Here is a 24,492-nt window from a genome sequence, read left to right on the forward strand (position 1 = left end):
TAAATATATTGACATGTTTTTTGCAATATCTTCCATTGAGCCTTAAGAATATCAAAAGCTCTCTCAATACAATTCCTTATGAATGAGCTTGATTAAATAATTCTCAAGATCCCCTTGAATTTGCACCACAAAACTGACAGCTAGTGTCTTGTCTTTAGATTAAAGCATCAAATATCTTTCTCTTTGTGGAAAACTTTTATCTACCAAATAACATTTGCCTAAATGTATGCAAAAGTTATATATTTGAATTATATTTAACCAGCATTCAAAAAAAGAATTATATTTAACCATATGAGAAATAAAATGTACAAAATATTTTATACTATCTAGGGGTGAGTTTGGAAATTTGAGACTTGGATTACTAAATTGTGTCAAGCAAAATGCAAGCATCATGTGATAATCCCTCTCATCTCTACGTGCTGCTAAAACATTTGCAGTTGATATCCATTTCCTTCCTCTATATCGCATTTGATCTTCCTCTAAATCTACACATAATTGGCTAAATGTATTTGGATTCAATCTAAATGCATTAAAACAGTGTTTTTCATTACCATGTAGTAATTCATGCATCTATCTTTCTCCTATTAAATAAGATGTCATGCATGACTCCATATAGATATGACTCAAAAAATACACACATATAATCGGTCGTACAAGCTACCAAATCCCAAAATTTATCCTCATTTTCCAAATACTCCTTAATTATGAGAAGTTTCATAATTTGCATATCAATATTGTCCATGCCTACACACAACAAATATATATATATATATATATATATATATATATATATATATATATATATATATATATTATATATATATATATATATATATATATATATATATATAACATCATAATTAAATAACATATCTTCAAAATATAAACTATAAAGACACAATTCCATAAAAAGTTCACAAGTGTCCTAAACCAAAACAAAGTAGTCATATGTTAATAAGTAGCCAAATACTAAGCTATTCATAAAACTACATATGAAATAATGCATCTTTAATGGTCCTTTCGCCCCTCGTACAAAAACTTAATGTACCCAACTCTTATCTTGTCATTTGGTAATGCAAAGAGAATAGATCTTTTCTGTGGATCTTCAATTAGTGTGCAAGTAAAGTAAAATTCAGGGGTACCGGACTCCAAACCAGGTAAAGCACACAATTTTGTCAAGGCATCTGTAACTTCATGCTTTGGTGTAGTCATTGAATTCAAAACATTAATAATTGACATATTCATTTCCTTTGTTGTATTACTTCTATCTCCAATCAGTTGCAACAGATTATCAAGCTTCTCAAACAATGTTGTAGTCCTTCCTTTTTTATTGTCTTCAACCCTCACACTTGTACCACTTTGTGATGATTCATTCTCCAAAACCCTCTTACCTCTTCTTTGTTCGTCTCCCTCAAATTGTGTATCTTGATGCTTAGGGATAGGAGTAGATGTAGGGGTAAGGCTAGGGTCTCTCCAAAAACCATTTGATGCATTACTGTTATAGCAATTGTTACCACCATAAGTCTCATCCATGTCATCAAGATGAGCATGGGGAGTATCATCAACATGTAATTCATCATCTTCCTGTTGCAAATGTCCTTGTGTGCGATCAGCTATTGGAGTAAACTTAAGTGCTCCTTGGGCATACAAACCAAAAATTTGATCCATCTTATATTCTAGTTCAAGTTCAAGCCCTTTTTCTCGAAATGCCTCAAATTTTGAATTTTCCTATAAAACAAAAACACTTACACTTAGAAATTATCTAACTATGTAGAATTAAAGAAAGTAAGATAACAAAAGAGAAAACTAACCTTAATTTTTAAATCCCACCACTCATCAGTAGCACCAATAGTTCCTTTTGCATGATCCCATCCTAATTCGGTCTCTTTTCCTTTTAGTTGTTTCCATAACCTCCATCTAGATCTCATCCAATCCACCTTGTTTTTTAGTTTCGTTTTATCCCATTGAAGGTTGGTCTTTTTTTGGAATGCTAATTCAATCTTCTTCCACAATAACCTTTGAGAAATTACTCCACCATTTTTCCCCTTACTCTTTTCAACATATTGAATACAAAGATCACAAAGGATATGAAGTAATTCTTTTGACCAACTAACCCTGCCTATATCTCCGGCTCGTTGGCTTTCATCTTTGTTCTCACTTTGTCCTCCTTGACTTTCATGTACAATTTGATTGGGTGTCATCTAAAATAATTTTTTTCCTCAGGAACTAACAACACTGGATCTTCCTAGACAATAATAAAACATAGTAACATAAGCAAAAGAGAAGCACAGTACCAGCACTACCATAACATAAGCAAAAATTAAACTTGCCTGCCAACCAGTCCACTTCAAATTGCAGTTTATAACAGTACCATAATAAGTCTTAATACTCTTTCTTACAATTAGACAGTTCACAGATTAAATCTAGCAAGTCTGATTGTATTAAATAAATAAATAGAGAGTTCAAGTTAATTTAGAATCTAAAGAAGATATATGTAAAATGTCCACAACAGTTCAGAAAGCTTTACACAACCATCATGCAATGCAACAGGCAGTAAACAACTAGCTAAAAACGAGAAAAAATAAAAAACAAAGAAAGCTCAGAAAGCTTTATAAGAATAACCAAATCAATCGCATAAACACGAGTTTTGGCTGTTTAAGCCACACTATTCATCATATAAAAACAGCTATAATTCAATCATCCCATTTTGCAAAATGAAAATTAACTAAAACCATTATAATCTCAAGTTTGAAACATTTCAATTAATTTTCCTTTTGCAACACTCCTCAGTATATCAAACTCCAAAGCACAGAACGATAAATAGAAACAAATGCAAAAACAGAACAAAAAGATAAAACAGAGATAAGAGGTTATATATGCCTGACTTCGCAGCGACATTGCGATGATCGGAAAACGCAAACAAAAAGAAAAAAAAAAATCAATTTCCAGTTCCAGTTCATTACAAAACCCAGCAAATAAAAAAATAATAAAAATTAACTCAATTTTTGGCAATGCAAAGCCCTAAATAATAAAGATGATTTTAGTGAATTATATGAAAACTATCAAAGATATATCATACCTGATTTTGGAGATGAGGACGGTGGTCCGTCGTACGCTTCCGAGCAAATTGGGCAACGGCGGTCGGGGGTTGAGTAGATATGACACAATACTATCGAACGCTACTACTGGGTTTAAAATCCTCCGATTATAACCGCTCCTTGAATTTTCTCGACTATGGCCATGGCGTTAGCTATGCTTGGATAAATGACTAAAATGTGTAGTCAAAGTTGAGAAAAACTACGTTGCCTTTTTTTTTTTTTTTGACAAAAATATGCAAAACTCCTTTGGGAGTTACGTTTTTGGTGTATATTTTTTTTCCATGTATTTCTGTAAAACGCAAGAGGTAGTTGCGTTTACGTATTCGTATACGTAAGACGCATTACGCTCTTGGGTTTTTCAACGGATACGGTATCCCAAAACGCAACTTACTTTTGCGTTTTACGTATTATACATAAAACGCAAAAGTAAGTTGCGTTTTTGACCTTTTTTTGTACCGGCCGTCTCCGGCGAAGTTGAAGGACGGCGAGAACCGCAATATATAAAACGCACCGGCGCCGGAACCGCCGGATACTATGGCATAAAACCCTATAAATATATAAAACGCATCGGCGACAAAAGCATGGATAGTTGCAGCGGTTATTTCGACGAGATTCTCATTTTTTTAACATTTGGGTGTTGGGTTTCTGCCATTTTTGTTTTTTCAGTCTATTTGTGGGTTGGCAAATTTGAATTTGCATTGCAAATTCTTGACCTTTTTCGAACTGGGTATCATATGACAGCTTTAGTTTTCTTTTTTTGGTTACTCATCTCTTCGCCGGAACCGCCGGATACTATGGCATAAAACCCTATAAATATATAAAACGCACCGGCGACAAAAGCATGATTGATTTGGTCAATCCGTTTTATTCAAAAAACGCAATTCATTCTTGCGTTTTTGTAAAATTCCGGCGAAGTACGCATCTCCCAAATGCGTTTTAACGTATTCAATACGTAAGATGACAACGCATCTGGGAGATGCGTCTTTCGTATACAATACGAAAAACGTAATTGGTAACTGAGTTTTGCATATTTTTGTCAAAAAAAAGTCAGCACACATTTTGACAATTTCTCACCCCATTCTACACATTCTAGTCATTGATCCGCTATGCTGGGAAAGGGGGATATAATGAAAAGGGTTCGCAAGTTAAAAATTTTAATTAGGCTTTTGAATTTGAGATTCGGCTTACATATTTGTAAAAATTGCAATAATAATAATAATAATAATAATAATAATAATAATAACAATAACAATAACAATAACAATAACAATAACAATAACAATAACAATAATAATGACCACGTTTAATTCTAAACTTGTAATTAACTAACCGTGGTATTTCAACTTTCAAGTTAACCACTCATTGTCTTTTAACGTTCAAATTTTAACCAGTCGAGGTTCTTCTATTAGTTTAAGTAAGGAAAAGTTTAGGACCATGACTGGTTAAAATTTGAACGTTAAAGGACAATGACTGGTTAACTTAAAAGTTGAATGACCACTAGTGGTTAAATTAAAAGTTTAAAATTAAATATGGCGGTGTCACTATAATCGGAGGACCCTACCTATATTTTATAAATTGAATAGTTTCAATTCAGTTCGGTTAAAAATAAAAATTGAACTGAAAATTTTATTTTATTTTATTTTTTGAAAACGTCTGGTGCCTTAAGGTGCATGAGTCTGGTGCCTAAAGTGCGTGAGTTGTATGCTTAATGTGAGTGAGTGTGTTCTTCATCTATAGGGATATTAATAGGCATCTCAGTCTGGCTTAAGTTTTTAACAACTCACATTAAGTACACACTCACGCACATTAAGTACAAAACTCACGCACTTTAAGCACAAGACTCACGCATCTTAAGCACAAAACTCACGCACATTAAACACAAAACCCATGCACTTTAAAGTTTCAACAACAACTCACATTAAGTACACATTCACGCACATTAAACACAAAACTCACGCACCTTAGGCACAACACTCACACACCTTACGTACAAGACTCACACACATTAACATTACACATTCACGCACATTAAGTACAAATCTCAGGCACATTAAGCACAAGACTCACGCACATTGAGTACAAAACTCACGCACTGAAACATTTCACTATATATATATATATGTATGTTATTTACTAATTTACACAAATATATATACTAAATTTTCAATTTTCTAAATCTTAATCTTCACAAATATATTGTGTTCCCACATTTTCTCAGTGAGTTGTTGAGTCTGCAATCTTGCTATTGGATGGGCTCAAAGAATGATTAAAGTGAGAGGTGGGCTTGACCAATGGAAATCCAATTAGGAAAGTAGAGGCTTTAAAAAAAAATGGAAAGAGGGCTAAAGGCGTGTTTGGCAGGACAAAATGGAACACAATTCGAGAAAACAAGCGGCAGGGAGGAGCAATTGGCTTGGGCCGAGGGAGCATAGGCTAGCGACCCTCGACGTCATATCTCGATACACCGGCGAGTCGCGGACCCCGTGTGGGCCGAGCGGACCGAAGTGAACTACAAGAGGGTGGTCGACGGACTGCTCCGAAATCTGTGGCCTTGGCGCCTTTTGGCCCCTTGTCGGAGCGCCTTGGCCGTCTGTCACCAATCAGAAGGTCTCACCTTTGTTTGTCCGAGTATGATAGATCTGTTAGTATTATTATTATTGCTATTATTATTTCCTTTATTATTCTAGTGGTTGTGGCTTAGTCTTATGTTACTAGTCTATTAGTTAGGAGTTGTTTACGGGAGTTCTATCTCTTTGTATTGTAATCCTCTTCTGATGTAATTTGAATTGCTGAATCATAATCTCATCTGGTATCAGCTAGCCATCCGATCCTACCTCCTTCCTCGCCAAACCTTCCCGACAACAATGTCGACGAATTCTTCTGAACGGACGGTCACTGCCGCTCCTGTCACCACCGCATCTCCCACCCAAAATTCCCTTTCCTCAGCCCACCATTTCATCTCCATAAAATTAACCTCACGCAATTTCCTGTTTGGCGCACTCAATTAGTCCCATTTCTCCGTGGACAAGGACTATTGGGTTATGTCGATGGTGCCACCCCATGTCCGTCCGCCACCGTCAAAACCGTGATCTCCGGTGAGTCTGCTTCCGCGACAACGACGGTGTCCGCTGCCAATCCCGCTCATGTTGCATGGGTGCAGCAAGATCAAAGTATTCTCTCACTGCTCATCTCTTCTCTGTCGGACGAAGTGATGTACTTTGCAGTGGGGAGAACGACGTCCAGCGAGGTGTGGCAGTCGATCACGGCGGCTCTTGGTTCGTCTACCCGAGCGCGCTGTTTGAACCTCCTAGGACAGTTTCAGAACATTCGCCAAGGGAACAGCACGCCGGCGGAATTCCTCGGCCGTGCTCAGCTTCTTGTCGAAGCACTTGCGCTCGCCGGCCGGCCTCTCTCCTTGGACGAGCAGAACATGTATGTGTTCAGGGGGCTACGTCCAGAATTCCGAGCCCTCGCTGCTTCGCTCACCGTCACCGGCACACCCGTTTCCCTGCCGCAACTCTCTGATTATCTCCAAGCGCAAGAATTCATTCTTGCGGATGATTTTCCGGCGCCCGGTGACAACATTGCGCCCACTGCTATGTATGCGGGGCGTGGGCAGAATAGAAACCAGCAGAATGGCGGCCGTGGTGGCTCTGGACGGGGACGCCATGGTCGCGGGCGAAATGGCGGAGGTTCTGGCCGGGGTGGCTCTGGTCGCGGCGGTGTACCCCGTTGCCAGATTTGTCGCTCACAAGGCCATACGGCGGTGTACTGCTTCAAGAGGTACACAACACAGCCACCGGTGAATGTTGCGTTGGCAGGTGATGAAACCGCTTCCTCAGCAGCTTCTGCGCAATCTTGGTTCCCAGATACGGGAGCATCGGCGCATGCAACACCAGACGCGTCTATGGTTCACCAAGCCGATGAGTATTCGGGTTCTGATGTCTTAAGAGTTGGTAATGGCTCAGGTTTGGCGATTTCACATGTTGGACATGCATCAATTCCATCCCAGTCAAAAACACTGTCTCTGTCTAATATTTTAATTGTCCCTAAACTCTCTGTTCCGTTGTTATATGTACATCGTTTTACTAACGAAAACGACGTTTTTTTTTTAATTTCACAAAAGTTGTTTTTTTGTGAAGGATTCCCTCACCAAGGAGACATTGCTTAAAGGGCCCGCCTCGGGTGGTCTTTACAAGCTCCCGGTGTCTCACTCGCATTTTGCCTTTCTTAGTTCTCGGGCTAGTCCAGGAGTGTGGCATCGCAGGTTGGGTCACCCGCATCATCATGTCCAAAATCGTGTCCTCAAAAATGTTCCGGTCACAAGTAATAAGTCACAGGCGTCGGGCTCGTGTACGGCATGCCATCTCGGAAAATCTTCACGTTTTGCATTAGATAGGTAGATTCATCTAGTCATAATGTGTTAGATTTGCTGTACACCAATATTTGGGGCCCGGCCCCCGTTATTTCGGCTTCTGGTTTTCGTTACTTTATATTGTTTGTTGATGACTATTCACGGTTCACCTGGTTTTATCCATTAAGGCTAAAATCAGATATCTATAAAATTTGGGAGTCTTTTCGTGTCATGGTAGAACGCCAATTTTCGCGTTCTATCAAGTCGGTACAATCTGATTTAGGTGCTGAGTTTCAAAAATTACATAAAATATTTCAAACACTGGGTATTAACCACAGGCAGTCATGTGCCTATACACATGAACAAAATGGCAGAGTTGAACGCCGAAATCGGCACATCGTTGAAACTGGACTAGCCCTACTTGCAGAAGGCTCGGTTCCTATGCAATACTGGGACTACGCCTTTGAAACTGCCACCTGTCTCATAAATTATCTACCCACACCCACACTACAATTTGAAAGTCCGTACTCACGCCTATACAAAACTACTCCCCCATACACTTTCCTGCGTGTCTTTGGGTGTCGATGTTACCCCCATCTTCGGCCATACAATCGGCACAAGATGGAGTTTCGATCGGCCCCATGTGTCTTCTTAGGTTACCCACCGTCCTTTAGGGGATATAGGTGCATGGACCCAACTAGTGGAAAAGTTTTTATCTGCCGTCATGTCCGATTTGACGAGACTATTTTCCCTTTTGCAGACTTATCTTTACAGGATAAGACACAAGATGATATAACACCGGCACCTTGGGCTTCTGGACCTATTGTGCCGTATTCACACCTACCACCTTTGGAACATGTTCCAGTTCCGGCTCCCATGGCCCCGGCTCCTTCTCCGAGCCCTGTGCCATTGGCTCAGGAACATGCTCCGCTGGCTATTAAGGGACCCACAAGACGCAGAGCGCGTGTGCGCCAACAGCCTCAAGAAAGAGGTCATGTCATGCGCCTCCGACACATGACTCATGGCACAGACGAACCATTCCAGGCTCTCAGTGTTACCACAGACCCGACCTGCTACTCACAGGCTGTGGGTCATCCAGAGTGGCGAGAGGCCATGGATCAGGAGTTTAATGCACTCCTCCACAATAGCACGTGGCGGTTAGTCCCAGTTGAACCGCACATGAATGTTATTGGGTGCAAATGGGTCTTCCGCACCAAGCGCACTGCAGATGGCAAGGTTGAGCGCTATAAGGCCAGGCTGGTTGCCAAAGGGTTTAACCAGGTAGCTGGTGAAGATTTTTTTGACACGTTCAGTCCAGTGGTCAAACCCACCACTGTACGTCTGCTGTTGTCTATTGTTGTTTCCCGGGGCTGGGTGTTACGACAGTTGGACGTTCACAGTGCCTTTCTCAATGGGCATTTGTCTGAAACTGTTTACATGAAACAACCACCAGGGTACGAGGACCCCACTCATCCCGGGCATGTATGTCATCTCCAGCGTTCGCTCTATGGGCTCAAACAAGCTCCACGAGCCTGGTTCAAAAGGTTGCATGACTATCTACTTAGTGCAGGTTTTGCGTCTTCCAAAATCGATGTCTCACTTTTTCACTACTCAGCTGGACAGGCACGGGTCTTTTTACTCGTGTATGTGGATGACATCATTATGATGGGCAATGACGCAGCACTAATCGACACCCTGCTTCATCGACTATCAGCTACTTTCAAAATTCGTGATCTAGGTACCCCCAGCTTCTTCCTTGGCATTGAGACGCTCAAAGATGATAACGGGATCCTACTCTCGCAACGCCGGTACATGAGGGATCTGTTGAATAGGGCTGGAATGTCTGATTGTAAGTCTCTAGCTACTCCTGTTGCCGTCAGTCAACCAGTTGCGGCCTCCGACCAACCATATGACAACCCCACGCAGTACAGACGCCTAGTTGGGGCACTGCAGTATCTCACCATCACACGTCCGGATCTTTCCTATTCCGTTAATCGGCTCTGCCAGTTTATGCACTCTCCGACGGTTGATCACTGGGTTTTATTGAAGCGTGTGTTACGGTATATCAAGGGCACGTTGGACTTTGGGCTCCGTCTGACTGCCTCCGACTCTACTACGGTTCATGCCTTTTCAGACTCAGACTGGGCCGGTTGCCAAGTCGACAGGAAGAGCACCAGTGGGTACGCCATCTTTTTGGGTTCCAACCTCATTTCTTGGCTCTCCAGGAAGCAACGAACGGTGGCTCGCTCTTCTACTGAAGCAGAGCATAAGGCCCTAGCCGATGTCTCAGCTGAGGTTACTTGGGTTGTTTTTCTTCTGCGTGAACTAGGCTTACATTCTGGTGAACCAGCGACTCTATGGTGTGATAACTTGGGGGCTACCTATCTCTGTGCCAATCCGGTGTTTCACGCCAGGACTAAGCACATTGAAATTGATTTTCACTTCGTTCGTGACAAGGTTGCCGCTGGTGAGTTCCGGGTTAACTTTGTGTCAACCAAGGATCAGGTTGCCGACATCCTCACTAAACCGTTGCCAGGCCCGCGGTTTGCTGCTCTTCGTGACAAGCTTAATGTTTTTTCGCACCCACCTTAAGCTTGAGGGGGTGTGTTAGTATTATTATTATTGCTATTATTATTTCCTTTATTATTATAGTGGTTGTGGCTTAGTCTTTTGTTACTAGTCTATTAGTTAGGAGTTGTTTACGGGAGTTCTATCTCTTTGTATTGTAATCCTCTTCTGATGTAATTTGAATTGCTGAATCATAATCTCATCAGATCACCTAGGAGATTGGCGGGCCATTCGGCGAAAGGGCGGACCACTCCGGCTGACCGCTCAGGTAGTTATCGATAGCTTTGCAACGACTAGAACGTGTTCTACGAAGTGGCGTGCATGGAGATATTTGGCGAGAGAGCGCGATACATGGTGGGGCACGTGTATTACGGGGGGGAGCTCTGTTCCAAGGCATCATGATCAACTCTTCTACTATCTTAGCTTGGGTCGAGAGAGCATAGACTAGCGACCCTCGACGTCATATCTCGATACACCGGCGAGTGGCGGACCCCGTGTGGGCCGAGAGGACCGAAGTGGACTATAAGAGGGTGGCCGACGGACTACTCCCAAATCTGTGGCCTTGGCACCTTTTGGCCCCTTGTCGAAGTGCCTTGGCCGTCTGTCGCCAATCAGAAGGTCTCACCTTAGTTTGGCCGGGTATGACAAATAACCTAGGAGATTGGCGGGCCATTCGGCGAAAGGGCGGACCACTCGGGTTGACCACTCAGGTAGTTATCAATGGGTTTGCAACGGCCAAAACGTGTTCTACGAAGTGGCGTGCATGGAGATATTTGGCGGGAGAGCGCGATACATGGTGGGACACGTGTATGGCGGGGGGGGGGGGGGGGGTGCTAGGCATCATGATCAACTCTTCCTCTCTCTTGGCTTCTCCCTTAGTCAACGACGCTGCATGTGAATTGTCTTTACAATCCGCTAGTTAATAGTGGTAGTTCACCCCCTGTGGCTGGGCTTGGTAGTTGAGCCCCTTGGGCCGAGTTCATTTTCTTTTGTTTATGTAATACATATGCAGCCCGTTTGTATTATTTTAAGGGCTCTGGGCCTTGTCAATCCAATACGCTTTTCGTACCTAGTACTCGATATCAACCCAGTTTTATGGTGGGTCTGATCAATTAAAAATCGTCACTGTCGAATGTCGAGCAAGTGAAGAGGTTAGTTCAATTTGGACTTTTTCTTTTATTGAAAATTTTAAAATATGCATTGTTGCTTTGTTGTTTATATTTTAAAATTTAAATTATTAGTAAAAATAAACAAATAATTATGTGCACAAGAAAACTAGGGAATGTTCGAGTTCTCATACTAAACACAAATCCAAATCAAACCAAATCCAACCCAAAACTGAACCGAACTAAAATTAAAAATCGAAGCATTTCATTTTTTCAAAACTGAAAAACTAAACCCTAACCGAAAACCAAAATTAATTGAAAATTAATTTATTAGGGTTTCAATCAATTATTTTGGTTGCTAATAAAATAAAATCTACAATATTTGCTCTGGTTACCAAGTTAATAATTGAAATGGAGTGTGAAACACGATAAACTGCGCAAATGCCCTAGTCATTTGCCATGAAGACCTCCTTTGAGTAAAAGAATTAATATGCATTAAGATTTAAGAACAAACTCAATGACTTGGAGATTTTTTCAAGGTTGTAAAAATCGTGCCGGCCGACTGCCTAGAAATTCGGCGGAATCGCCATTCTAGGCGCCCTAGGCACTGAGTAGGTCGTCGTGGGCTAAACGACCGTCTAGGCGGGATTTTAACTAATTTTTTCTAAATTAAAATTAAAAAAAAAAAAAAAAAAAAAAAAAAAAAAAAAGAAGAAGAAGCTCCTGGAGTCCTGGTGATTTTTTCAACCTTGAATTTTTTAAAGTTTTTCTTTTTTTTTTTTTTTCATATTTGTGAGCCAATTTAGAGGATATAATAAATAAACAAAACTAGGGTAGTTGCCAACAAAAAATTGGCAACCACCCTACCGTGTAACCTTCTTTTTTTAAACCTTCTCTCCATGTTTGACAAAAAAAGGCACACATAGTGCACCCCCTCCCCCCCAACAAAAAAAAAAAAAAAAACACTCAAATTCTTCTCTCTCATCTTTCTTTCACATCACCAATAACTCATGAAAAAATTATGAGAAAACTTTCATTGGAGTTGCTCTTAGTAGAGCGGTTATCCACTGAATTTAGTAATGAGAGTGTTTTTTTAATGAAGAGAAAATTACACTTTTGGTCCTATGACTATAGGGGAGGTGGTAATTTCAGTTCGTGACTTTTAAAACTAACAGATTTAGTCCTTTTAGTATGTTTTTTTTTACACATTAAGTCCTTCCGGCCAAATCACCGGTGGATTTTGGCCGGAAAAACACAATCCCTTAATTTATTAAATATTTGGGGGGTAAAATGATCAATTCAGATTCTACTTTCTTCTTCCTTCTTCTTCCTTCTCCTTCCTACTTCTTCGTGGTACCTTTCCAGTAAAAAGTGAAGGGCTTAAAAGGGGTTTGCAAAGTATGGAGTCATCTGATTATCCAATGACTGAGAATGGTATGATAAAATCGAAAGTTATTTCAAATTTTTCAATCCAGATTCCGTTAGCTATTCTATTCATTAATCTGTTTTTAGAAACTCTAGCAGGCGATCTTGGAGACATGGATGAAGAAGCAGCAAAAGAGTGGGAACACACTCTTCTGCAAGATTCTCTGGGCAAAGAATTAAATGAGTTGAATAGACGGTTGGAACAAAAAGAGGTATCTTTGAAATTTGAATTTCTAATTGCATTTGTGTTCATCATCAGTGCTTACTGAATCTATTTATTGCATATGCTGATATAATGTATGTATCTTTGTTTGCGAACTTTAAAGTCTGAGATGAAGCTTTATGGAGGGTTTGACACAACAGCTCTTAAACACCATTTTGGAAAGAAGATACTGGAACTTGAAGAGGAGAAATGTGCTGTGCAGGTTGTACTGAAACTATACACGAAGAAGTAGGAAGGAGAAGGAAGAAGAAGGAAGAAGAAAGTAGAATCTGAATTGACCATTTTACCCCCCAAATATTTAATAAATTAAGGGATTGTGTTTATCCGGCCAAAATCCACCGGTGATTTGGCCGGAAGGACTTAATGTGTAAAAAAAAGCATACTAAAAGGACTAAATCTGTTAGTTTTAAAAGTCACGAACTGAAATTACCACCTCCCCTATAGTCATAGGACCAAAAGTGTAATTTTCTCTTTAATGAATAAAGAAAAATCTTTAAAAATGAAGAAATGGAGCTTTGTGCTCATTTGCACTAATATTTCAAATGAAAAACGATAAATACCTCCTTTATCATTTTTCAACTTTCATGCATAAAGAATGAAGACTGATAAGCACCATTTTCTCTAAGTTAACTACCAAGAATGACTTAAAGCTTTTACTCTAATACAAGATTTCGACCCTGAAATGAGAAGGCTCCTGTGCTAACCATCCTGGGTCTTGTAATTTCATGTTCAATCAAATGAATTCAATTACCATAAACAGTTAACATTAATAATGTCCCTTCCACTCAGAAATGAGAAGTACATACCACTAGTTTCTAAGTTAAACGAGAACTGAAAATACTATCTCATCGAGTAATGCAATGTTTTCATTTTATATTGCTAGGAAGTATTAGGAGCAAATACAAGGAAGGCTACAAGAGTACCTGTCATTTTTTATGCCATGTTGATTACATCTTTTTCCTTTTCAATCAAGAGCAGTAAAGGGAGCACACATATCATCAAAATTTGTGAACCCCTCCCTCCTGTTGACACTAGCAGGTAATGGCATATATAATGGAGTTAACCAACGATATCTTGCCAATTCTCAACCATATCCTGCCTGTTGATTTGCCAACCCGGCCTTTTAGTCCCTTCGCTAGATCAGAGGCTCAAATTGTCAAGTTTCAGAAACCTTTTAGCTGTCGAAACTGTTGATTTTCAAAAGGCAGATCAACAGGTGTTGCATTCGCATAGAACTCTTCCAGGTTATAGAACTCACGTTGTTCAGGCAGAAATATATGTACCACTACATCACCTGGAATTAATAGAAATATCAAACAAATATCAGAGGGTATTATATTCTTACAGGCAATGGAGCTGAGTACTAGATACACAACTCATTGCCTCATTAAAGTTGGATTAAGTTACAAACCAAAGTCCAGCAACGTCCATGAATTCGGCTTTGTATCTCCAGATGCAACTCTTCCATACTGTTCCTCGGCCATATCTCTTATCCTGGTCCTACAAAAGAATATCAATTGCTCAAGAAACTCCTCGTTAATCTCTAGGAGTATGACTATAGTGACGAAACTAGATGTTAAAGGTAACAGTTGTACCCAACGGCATCAATTTGTGGGCGGGAAAATGCAGTGGCAATGATGAAAAATCGAGTCCAATAAACTAAGGGCTTCACAAAAAGAACTTTTATGTCAGCAGCCTTCACCTCATTTGCAACTTTAGCCGCTGCTACAGCAACTGTAGTAATGACATAAAACATCAATAAATAGGCAGAAGGCCAGAGGATTAACACCAGATAGAGCTCTACAGAAACTCTCAAAAGTACAAGAAAAAAGGAATGAACACTGGATAGTGTTGTTAGCAAGGTGGGAAAAAGACGAACTTTGCACGCAAAAAGGTCAACCAAAGGAGAGGAAAGTATTGCAGAAAAAATAAATTGCGCAATCAAAACTGGGAGAAGCTTACACGATAGGCTTTCAGCATCATCATCAACCTCCTCACTAGCTGATTTGTTGTCATTTCTTCTATAGACCACCTTCCCATATTTCTCAATCAAATCATCAAACATATCATCTGTATCTTCACTCATATTCTGCATCAATGCTAGTATTAATATTAATCAAAATGCACAAGCCATACTCATACTCATCGCATACAGATTTCTGAAAACCAATTTCAGCCGTGTGACTGACAAAATCTTCGTCTGGCTATGAATTGGGCAACTTAGGAATCTCATTTGCCAGTGGGAATTGGGAAACTTAGGACAGCTCAATTGATTCCTAGGTAATAAATTGTGGGCAATAACACAGTACCGAGCCCAACAGCCGCAGTATGGGAGTTACACCCAATCTAGTGGGCTCTTGTAGGCACCAGGCACCCGTCCTCCCTACTAATGGACCGAGTCACCTGATTTACCATTCCACTACACTGGAGGCAGGGACGAGGTAAATTTGCCTTTTGTGGGCAAGGAATCTCATTATTTAGACCATAAAGTCAATATTAATTCGAAGATGAAAGAGTAACAGCAGAAATTAAGCCAATCCATTTTATGCTTCAAGAGTACAACAATAATAAACTGAACTAGTTTCCCAGGAATTCAGAATTTAAACTTAGAAAAACTAAAAACCAGAACGGAATTCCAGATTATCATTAAGAAGAATTAGCTTAATTTGAGCAAGGAAATTAAAGAAGTAGAAAACTTAAGAAAGCTTAAAGAAGATATAATTAGTGAAGTAGAAAGGAACATACAGAGCCAACTGCCGCCATTCGGGAAAACACGGTAGAGCAAGGGCGGGCAGAGGATTTGTTGCGACATATAGGAGGGATGAAATTCCTTGCAGAGCTAAGGAGAGCGAAAACGTTAGAAGACGAAGGAAGCAAGCGATTGGAGAAAGGCTTAGCATGGACCGCCGGCCGGAAATGGCGGGATATGGGAATTCCGGCCAATGATGCGCAACAAAGAAATGCTCCGGTGTAGGTTTCCATTTGGGTAATCCAACTTGAGACTTGAAAGGAAGAAGAAGACACTTCACTGAATCAATAATCCGCTCGCCTAAAATATCATCGGATATCTTCCAAAAAAGTTGCTCCCCTTCATGGGTTACTTGAATACCCGGACCCGATTTCCTTGTATGATTTATAAATATGAAGGTTTTTTTTAGACACTCGTGATTCTATAAATACAGATTATTATTGATTAGATAATTGGTATCATGTTATAAATAATTTAAATATATGATCATAGTTTTCCTATTAATTCTTACAATGCATTAATTATGACATTTAAAAATTCACATTCATTTCAACTTTCAGTTTAAATTTTATTTCTCATCTTTTAATTTATCTTGGATTGTGCAATAAAACTTTCATCGAAAATTAGTCAAGCGAAGGAACATCATAACTCACAACACATCAAATATTTTCTTATATTATAAATTATTAATTAAATTTTGTTGAATTATGAAATAATTAAGAGTGATGAGAAAAATATAAATAAGGATGATGTATTTAAAACTAAAACATACAATTGACATCTTGAACTTATAAACAACTAATTACTAATACTGGCAAATTATGTGTGCATCCGTATACATCATGCATGGTGCATACGGATGCAAAAACGACGTCGTTTTATTAAAAACGCGTGTCTCCCCTTAAAAAAAAAAATCAAGTTCGATTTCTAACAACAACATATGAACTATAATTCCAGAATCGATGAACTATAATTCCAGAATCGATGAACTATAATTCCATAATCTATGAACTAAAATTCCATAATCTAATTTATGAACTAAAAATTCCATAATGAATGAACTAAAATTTCAGAATCTATGAACTAAAATTTCAGAATCAATAAACTACAATTCCAGAATCAATGAACTATAATTCCAGAATCAATGAACTAAAATTCCATAATCTATGAACTAAAATTTCAGAATGAATGAATAACATAATGTTTTTGTTGGGAATCGAACCTGAATTTTTTTTTTTAAGGGGAGACGTGCGTTTTTAATAAAACGACGTCGTTTTTGCATCCGTATGCACCATGCATGGTGCATACGGATGCACAGCATAACTACTCACGAATACTCTTAGAACTTTAAAGTCCCATACTCAACTCTTAAATAAAAGGGGTGAAAATTTCACAAGAGTATCAAGCCACAAGGCTAGAGAAAGAATATGAAGTTTTGTATTTGTTTATGCAAAATGCAACTAAACCACATAATAATAATAATAATAATAATAATAATAATAATAATAATAATAATAATAATAATAATAATAATAATAATAATAATAATAATAATAAATAATAATAATAATAATAATAATAATAATATAATAATAATAATAATAATAATAATAATAATATAATGTTTTAACGAGAATCTGAGAGAAACATGCCGCTAGTAGCCTACTACTCAAGGATGTTAATGGATCAATAAAATGGTATTGACAAGAATTAAACTTGTGACTTTTAAGTACAAGAATTATGTTTTACTCACTTGGGCATTCTTTTAGGACAAAAATATTAAAATGTAATGAGAGAAATCCGCTACATGCACTGGATAAATCCCGCATTGTGATCCTATCTAACAAAGAATCATAAAGAAGTAAATTTAGCATAAATTTTTTGTAGTATTAAACTAAGAAGACTAATATCTGACTTTTACTAGTGGTTGGACTTGTAGTGTCGTGAGGTCCCATGGTCTAGTGGTCAGGACATTGGACTCTGAATCCAGTAACCCGAGTTCAAATCTCGGTGGGACCTTCTTTTTTTCTTTTATATTTTCGGTTTTTAACTTCTTATGCCTATGATTTTCCAAAAAAAAAAAATTCTTATGCCTATGGGCCGTTTGTTAATCGAGCAACTCTTGTTTCTTTAAACATTTACAGAATATTTTGAACGATTGATTGCTTTGGATTGGTTTTTACCAAGTGCAATCTTACGGCGGGTATTTAGAATTTTAATAAATTATTATTATTAGTTGTATTGTAATTTTAGTGATTGTTAATTATGTTTTAATATCAAGAAAAATTTATTATAATAACAAATTGTAGGTGTTTGTTTCATTGTAAATAATTACAAATGAATTAGAAAAACATTGAAAACAAACAAAGAAAAGGAAAAGAATTCCAGTAGTTCTAAAAAACCTAAATTAAACTCACATTTAAAATATCTCTCTATTATTTTAGGAGAGAATAGAATATACTGTGGGTTACATGCTCTTACAATTGTCACCCACAAAACAACCACTCTCTAATGTGGCAAAAATACAAAATGCTAGACACTAGCTTTTCTATTTTTTTATTTTTAAAATTTTTTTTAAATCTTATATGGTAAGAAATGACTATTTGTGAGTGGTAAAAGTAAGGATCATACATAATCCAACCATAATAATTTATTGTACAAGCAAAAACAAAAAGTTTCAAGTATGAATCATCAAATTTCAAGCAATTGTTGCCAACAAATAGAATCTAATACATGTATTTGCTCACTGTAATTCTCAGGAAAAAAAGAGATTTATGTATAGATTACAAATAAATAAACCAAATAGTGAATGAAGAGCAATGGAGGATAGATGACAGAATGATATTATTGATTTACAAAAAATATAAAATGGAGTAGAGAGATGCTGAAGAATTCCCCTTAGGACTATAGAGACAAAGGCAGAACAAGAATACAATCAGCAAGCAGCATAAAGGACTGTAAGTTGTCCTATGTGTCCATCTGGGCAATATCTCAAAGGATTGGTCTTTCCAGTGACAATTTTCTGCTTCCATCACTTCAAATATGGAGCCTGCACAGTTGCACAAGCTGTTTCAGCAGGTTCCATGGAAGTTAGAATTGAAGCATGTGCTCCATCTCAACCAAAAGCCTAAGCTGATAGTTGGATTGTACATTAATGGTTATATGCTCAACAGTTAGCGCCCTACTTGCTGACCACAAGACTAAAGCCATCCAACCAGAGAGCTCACACAGTGTAGAAGAAAAGAGGGCGACATGACATGCCACATGGCTTCGATGCAGCGGGTTAACGGACAAATGAACCAGCACTTGCATGCTTGGATCGGTTTTAACAACGTTTTCGTTTTCTCATTTAACAGCACGCACGCCAACTGTTTTGACTCGGAACCTATACTGAGGCTTAGGTTCGTCTTCTTCATCGTCATCTTCTTCTTCGCTGGACTCATCTTCAACCCTGTCCCACCGAGAGTAGTCAAGGCGTGAGTGTCCTTTTGGTTGCGGGATAGCTTGCCATCCTGCAGATTGTTGTTGAAGTGATTTCTCAAGGTTCTCAACTTGAGTCGCAACTTCAGTTGTGGGAGTAGCCTTTCCGGACTCCACTTTCTTTTCACTTGCTATTTGAAATTCAACATCCTTGTTACATTCACTGCTATTAGTACGTTCTTCCTTGTCATCTTTAAGCTCTGAAACATCTTCCTCACTATCTTCAAGCTCTGCAACGTCTTCCTCATCATCTTCTTCAAGTTCTACTTCAGCTTCAGGTATTGGAGCTAGTGACTTCCTTAAACAAGAAGAAGATTAATCTCATATAGATTGGGTGCACATGATGCTATAGACGAAAAGAACTCGAATAAACATAATCCAATAAGGCCGAGATACTACCAGCTGTGTCTTCAAGCGAGCATGAAGGTTCTGATATACTTCCGATGATGGATTCAATTCAATAAGCCTGTTGACATCAAAAAGTGCCGAGTGATACTCCTTGAGAGTGACTAGGGTTTGAGCACGCAACATCAGAGCTCCAGTGTGTTTGTGATCAAGCTCAAGAACTGATGTACATTCATCTGCTGCCTACAGTAAAATGGATTGATCTGTCAAATAGAAATTAGGTTCCAAGAAACATTTACTAGAGTTACAATAAGGAAGAATCCAGGCCGTCTCTCTTTAGTAGCATTAAATCAAGTATCATATTTACAAAGCTAATTATACTAAGCCTCAAGGATGAATATTATATTTGTATAAAAAATAAAATAGAAGTAAAAAACAATGCAGTGTCAGCATCCAGAAATTAATTAAAAGGAAAAGAAAATGAAAGGAAACAATAAAGAACCTTGTTGAAAAGGTGAAGTTTAAGAAAACAAGCAGCTCGATTGCTGTGGAGAGCAATCTTTTGGGACTTAGTCTTGGCCAAAGAAAGCGCTTCTGTGTAAAAACCCAGCGCTTCCTCATACTTGCCCTCTCTATACATCTGGTGCGCTCTCTCGATCTTATTGATTGGATTACCAGCTGTTGCTGAGGATGCCATATTTACACACAATCTCCCTCTCTCTTATCTGTACTGAGATCCTTCAAATTGATCTACACGAAACAAAATAAAACTATTGAATCTGTAGAAAACAAATTTGTGGTTATCAGCCACTTGAAATCTCTAAGACACGGAATTAGATCAATCAAACAGTAAAAAAGAGCATACAAATTACAAATAATCAGCATCTATCTGCAATTCTGCATACAGATATGCTACTAAGTTGAAGTTCACACAATGCACAAATTATCCAATAACCACTTTAGGGGACAATTAAAGATGACATTTGCAACACCATGTAACTGAGGGACTGGATTTACAAATTGCTACTATTTAGGGACCAAAAGTACGTTTACCCTATTTAAAACAAACTCGAAATTATTAGCAAGTAGAATATCAAGCATTGCTTATGGCTTATCCAATTCCCAATTAGGAAGTATAACCATAATATACAACAATTCAAAGAAAGATAAATGCTGTCAATTCTCAAAGAAGTAACCATCCACTTTTATGGCAAGCAAAACCATCTTTGTAACCAAAAATATTCAAGCTTCACTTTTTTCCTAGTATTATATATTTCATCTTAACTTATCTGAGCAAACCTTCCGTTACTTCCCTATTTTCCAATTTATGGTCTCATTTTGCTGTCACTAGATTCTATACGAAGTTAAGTAAATACTACGTAGAAAGAAAATGGGAGCACCACAGAATATTAATTGAATTTAACTCAAACTCGATACGGTTACCAATATGATAGGCAGCTGCAAGATAGTTTGATGGCTAGATACTTCAATTTGTACCTCATGCATTGATAACAAACAGTATTCACTCCTATCAGATCAAACTTTAACGGTAAGTCATTGGTAAGTTCAAAGATAGAGATAGAGAGCTACAAACATGCGAATCATAGAGGGGAGTTAAATATTTTACAAACCTATAAATTAATAATTTGACAACAAAAACAAAGAAATTAATACTCCTTACCATAGAAACCAGACCTAGTTAATCATATTTGAGTCATAACTCATTAGAACAGCTATAATAACAGAACAGAGAATACTCAAAAGAAATGCATTAGAAGTTGCGGTTTGTCAAGCAGAATTTCCACTAAAAGAGCCATAAACCAGAAGCCCAACCACACAAGTGTGAAAATAGTAGACACCAAATGCTCACTAATCTACCGGAATAAATGAAATATGATTTTATATGTACTATCCAGAAATTAAAAGAAAGAGAGATATCAATAATTTACAACAAAATCAATATTTGAAACAGAATGATGTATGCCGATTGAGTTGTGGTTCAGGAATGATCTGAAAATGGATGTTGTGTGCTACCTCCTTAATCGTTAGGGTTTGAATCGATACTGGAGGACGATGAAGATCCAACTGACGCCGAATCCAGAAATCAGAATAAATTCTCAAAATTGCGCGACAGGAGCTTTCATCCGGTCCTAATCTGCGGAAGAACAAGATCACTTCAAATCCGCAGAACGCCTCGAACTGAGTATTACTTGATGTACAGAAACACTTTGTAAGACAAGCATACAAGTTTGAAATTTTACAAGAATTGTACCCCGATCATAAGGAATTAGAATAGCATCGTATTCAGCTTCCTAATTCCTAAAGCAGGCACTCCATTGTGTACAAGAGGCACGAAGAACAATAATTTAAGAGAAAGTCGAGTTTACCCCTGGCTCAAATTGATGTAATATAGGGATATACAATTATGTGAAAAAAACAATCATTTGCTAAGAAATTTGAAATAACCAAACATCCACTTCAACCGCAATAGGAATGAGAAAAATTTTAGAGAAGTAAGGGCATAGACTAGTTTTAAATCACTTTGTATTTGAAAATGAGGTGAGATATATCATTACATTATTATACTCTTGCAACAAGCTAAGTATGTCGTCCCTCCTCTCTATAGTCATTTCCTTTATGTTTTTATTCTCAAAGACATTATCTACCTATCTTACATTCTTACACTCTCGCAACAAGCTAAGTATGTCGTCCCTCCTCTCTAGAGTTTGTTGTTCTCCATGAGTTGAGTTTGTTTCTACTTACAAATTCCTTAGTGTAGATAACTTATTCTATTGGTGATGTCTTGTTTATGATCATGATAACAAATCTGTGCAACAAATTCTGTTTAAGGGTGGTTGCTCCTTTGCATTTAGCTTTATCATGTACTCATAATTTCTCCATTTTGTTATTGTAGTTGTTTATAGTTGTTCTAATGAGTTATGACTCAAATATGACTAACTAGGTCAAATACAAGTTGAAGTTTTCTAGCTAGGCATAGTGTCACGGACTCGTTCCCACTAACGACGTCACGTGCATTCTTAACTATTATTTCTCTTGCAATAGCTAAGTCAGCCTCGCTTGACCCTCAAAGGTGATGCTAATTTAACGATTGGATGACTAAGAAAATAAGTAAGGCAAGAATCCCACAAAGAAGCTTAAGAAAGAACTCAAAAGCTTTGTAAGGAACTTGGATTACTTCAACTCTTACATTCCTTCTATTGTTACAAATGAGCCCCATTAGGGGTATTTATAGTCATTCCACCCTTCAATGGATGGTGGAGATTTACTTGATTTAATGGTTAATAATCTAGTTCTAGAACATTCCCTAAATCTCTACACAACTAAGAGTATTCTATAGGGTTCTAGAATATTTTAAAGCATCCCTACATCTTCTAGTGTTATCTATATGCTTCCAAACTATTCTACCAACTATGGGATGCTATGTACAAGTTCTAGAGAAGTCTAGAAAGATGTAGCAAACCTCGGAAATGTGTAGCAAAGTGCCCCGCGCGTTACATCCTCCCCACCTAATTCGGTGACGCCATCGTCGCCTTGTATGCCTCCAAACGTCTTGGAATTGCCATAAGTTTTCCTCCGGCTCCCATGATGCTTCGGACTTGGGCAATCCCCTCCATTTAATGAGGTAGTGTGTTTGAGGCAGAACTCCTCTTCTACGAACTACCCTCGATGTGAGCACCTCGTCTATGTCATGCTTGAAAGACTTAGTTACCACACGTGGTGCCCTTCGTGCTAACCCACAACTTTGATTTTCCACGGCCTCATGGTGTGGCTTATACTCTCGTGGCCTCTTCTTCCTGTCCACCCAAGCTTTGGTCACAGCGTTAGCTTTGCCTTTTGTCGCACCTTCCACAACTTGCATGGTTGATAAATGTTGTGGCCCTTTTGTTTGCCTCTCACGAGCTTCAAAGGTTGGGATCATGCACACGGACCCTTTTTCCAAAATGCATATCGTGTTAAAGGATGGCATGGGGATGACTGTGGCTTGACGAAGAAATTCCATCCCAAACACGACTTTATAATCATCCATTGGTGCCACGGAAAAATTCACTTGGCCCTCCCAAGTGCCTATAAGCGTAGCTCTACACCCCGCACTACGCCAATGAAAGGTTGGGCTCTCGAATTGGCGGCCTTGAGCCAACCTTCCCCCTTTGTCCAACGAAAACCAAGTCTTCTAGCCTCATCCTCGGTCACGAAATTGTGTGTGGCACCAATATCTACTAAAGCTTGTGTTGGCTTACCGTTCACCAATGCTTCCACGTACATCAACCCTTTGTTCGACGTCAGTGGCATTGTTTGGCATTAAGGGCGGTGAGGAGTTGGATTAATCACATCCTATTTGTCTCCTCTTCCTCGTGGGTCTTGTCGTGTTGTTCAACCATGGCTGAAAGTGAACTTCTAGAATATAAATTGTGTTTCTGAATCAAGACACATAACTGTAGAAGAGAATTTGTGAATACGATACAGGGTCATTAAATCCTAATATGTTAATATTGTGTGCCTGAAAGGAATTTGTAAATACAAAACAAGGTAATCAATTACATATATGTTAACATTGTGTCTTCGTAGTATACAAATTGTGAATTTTTTAAAAGTAAATTGTGAACATTTAGTATGTAAATTGTAAACATTTGAACCCAGATCCACAGAATAATTTGAGGGCGAATTGGGTCGAGTTCAAAAGGGATGGGGAATGCCTACTAATGCAAAACCATTAATAATTGGTGTTCCTAGAACTAGAAGAACTATATTTGATAAATTTGTAAAGGTAGACGGCCTGAATATCCACAAAAGTATTCTGGTTTTTGCATTTGTGTATTTGAAAAAGTGCTTGACATCTTGGAGAAAAACTACATTGTTAACTATGACTTCAAGCCTTACAATGGTACCTACCCTGATCTTGGTTCAATATGTGGCTAACAAGGTAAAAATTGCATCTTTATTGCCACCTCTCAAGTTATCTTCTTATCTCTTTCATTTTTAGTTATTTGTGTTTGTTCTGCGGACCAAGGTTATCGAGGTATTCAAGAATGGGAGGATGATGTAGATCAATAACTGATGCGAACCTTCGGAAGGAATGAACACCCAAACTAAAGTGTTCAACTTGTGTTTTAAAAAAACACCAT

General features: G+C 38.3%; 5 protein-coding genes and 1 non-coding gene across 6 annotated transcripts; 3 read left to right on the forward strand and 3 right to left on the reverse strand.

Moving 5' to 3' along the window:
- Window positions 1-883: 883 nt before the first annotated feature.
- Window positions 884-3,255, reverse strand: LOC109180081. Its single transcript, XM_019329584.1, has 3 exons — window positions 3,080-3,255; window positions 1,812-2,245; window positions 884-1,728 (listed from the first exon to the last, which is right to left on the reverse strand). The coding sequence occupies exons 2-3, from the start codon at window positions 2,199-2,201 to the stop codon at window positions 1,009-1,011; spliced, it is 1,110 nt and encodes a 369-aa protein (XP_019185129.1). The 5' UTR covers window positions 2,202-2,245; window positions 3,080-3,255; the 3' UTR covers window positions 884-1,008.
- Window positions 3,256-6,309: 3,054 nt separating this feature from the next.
- LOC109180031 lies at window positions 6,310-7,867 on the forward strand. The gene is made up of 2 exons (XM_019329516.1): window positions 6,310-7,066; window positions 7,791-7,867. Exons 1-2 carry the CDS (start codon window positions 6,310-6,312, stop codon window positions 7,865-7,867), a joined length of 834 nt encoding a protein of 277 aa, XP_019185061.1.
- Window positions 7,868-12,479: 4,612 nt separating this feature from the next.
- On the forward strand, window positions 12,480-13,006 carry LOC109180032 (kinesin-like protein KIN-4A). Its single transcript, XM_019329517.1, has 3 exons — window positions 12,480-12,560; window positions 12,639-12,763; window positions 12,878-13,006. Exons 1-3 carry the CDS (start codon window positions 12,527-12,529, stop codon window positions 13,004-13,006), a joined length of 288 nt encoding a protein of 95 aa, XP_019185062.1. The 5' UTR covers window positions 12,480-12,526.
- Window positions 13,007-13,500: 494 nt separating this feature from the next.
- On the reverse strand, window positions 13,501-15,823 carry LOC109180058 (protein Iojap, chloroplastic). The gene is made up of 5 exons (XM_019329553.1): window positions 15,520-15,823; window positions 14,737-14,863; window positions 14,370-14,508; window positions 14,186-14,274; window positions 13,501-14,068 (listed from the first exon to the last, which is right to left on the reverse strand). The coding sequence occupies exons 1-5, from the start codon at window positions 15,754-15,756 to the stop codon at window positions 13,938-13,940; spliced, it is 723 nt and encodes a 240-aa protein (XP_019185098.1). The 5' UTR covers window positions 15,757-15,823; the 3' UTR covers window positions 13,501-13,937.
- A 1,647-nt stretch (window positions 15,824-17,470) lies between these two features.
- Window positions 17,471-17,542, forward strand: TRNAQ-CUG. Its single transcript has one exon. It is a non-coding gene; the product is annotated as a tRNA-Gln (tRNA).
- A 677-nt stretch (window positions 17,543-18,219) lies between these two features.
- On the reverse strand, window positions 18,220-21,716 carry LOC109180057 (sperm-associated antigen 1). Its single transcript, XM_019329552.1, has 6 exons — window positions 21,610-21,716; window positions 21,383-21,503; window positions 19,851-20,098; window positions 19,403-19,591; window positions 18,697-19,297; window positions 18,220-18,613 (listed from the first exon to the last, which is right to left on the reverse strand). Exons 3-5 carry the CDS (start codon window positions 20,043-20,045, stop codon window positions 18,869-18,871), a joined length of 813 nt encoding a protein of 270 aa, XP_019185097.1. The 5' UTR covers window positions 20,046-20,098; window positions 21,383-21,503; window positions 21,610-21,716; the 3' UTR covers window positions 18,220-18,613; window positions 18,697-18,868.
- Window positions 21,717-24,492: the final 2,776 nt, after the last annotated feature.

The sequence above is a fragment of the Ipomoea nil genome, unplaced genomic scaffold (genome assembly GCF_001879475.1).
Source record: "Ipomoea nil cultivar Tokyo-kokei standard unplaced genomic scaffold, Asagao_1.1 scaffold0987, whole genome shotgun sequence".
Classification (NCBI taxonomy): domain Eukaryota; kingdom Viridiplantae; phylum Streptophyta; class Magnoliopsida; order Solanales; family Convolvulaceae; genus Ipomoea; species Ipomoea nil.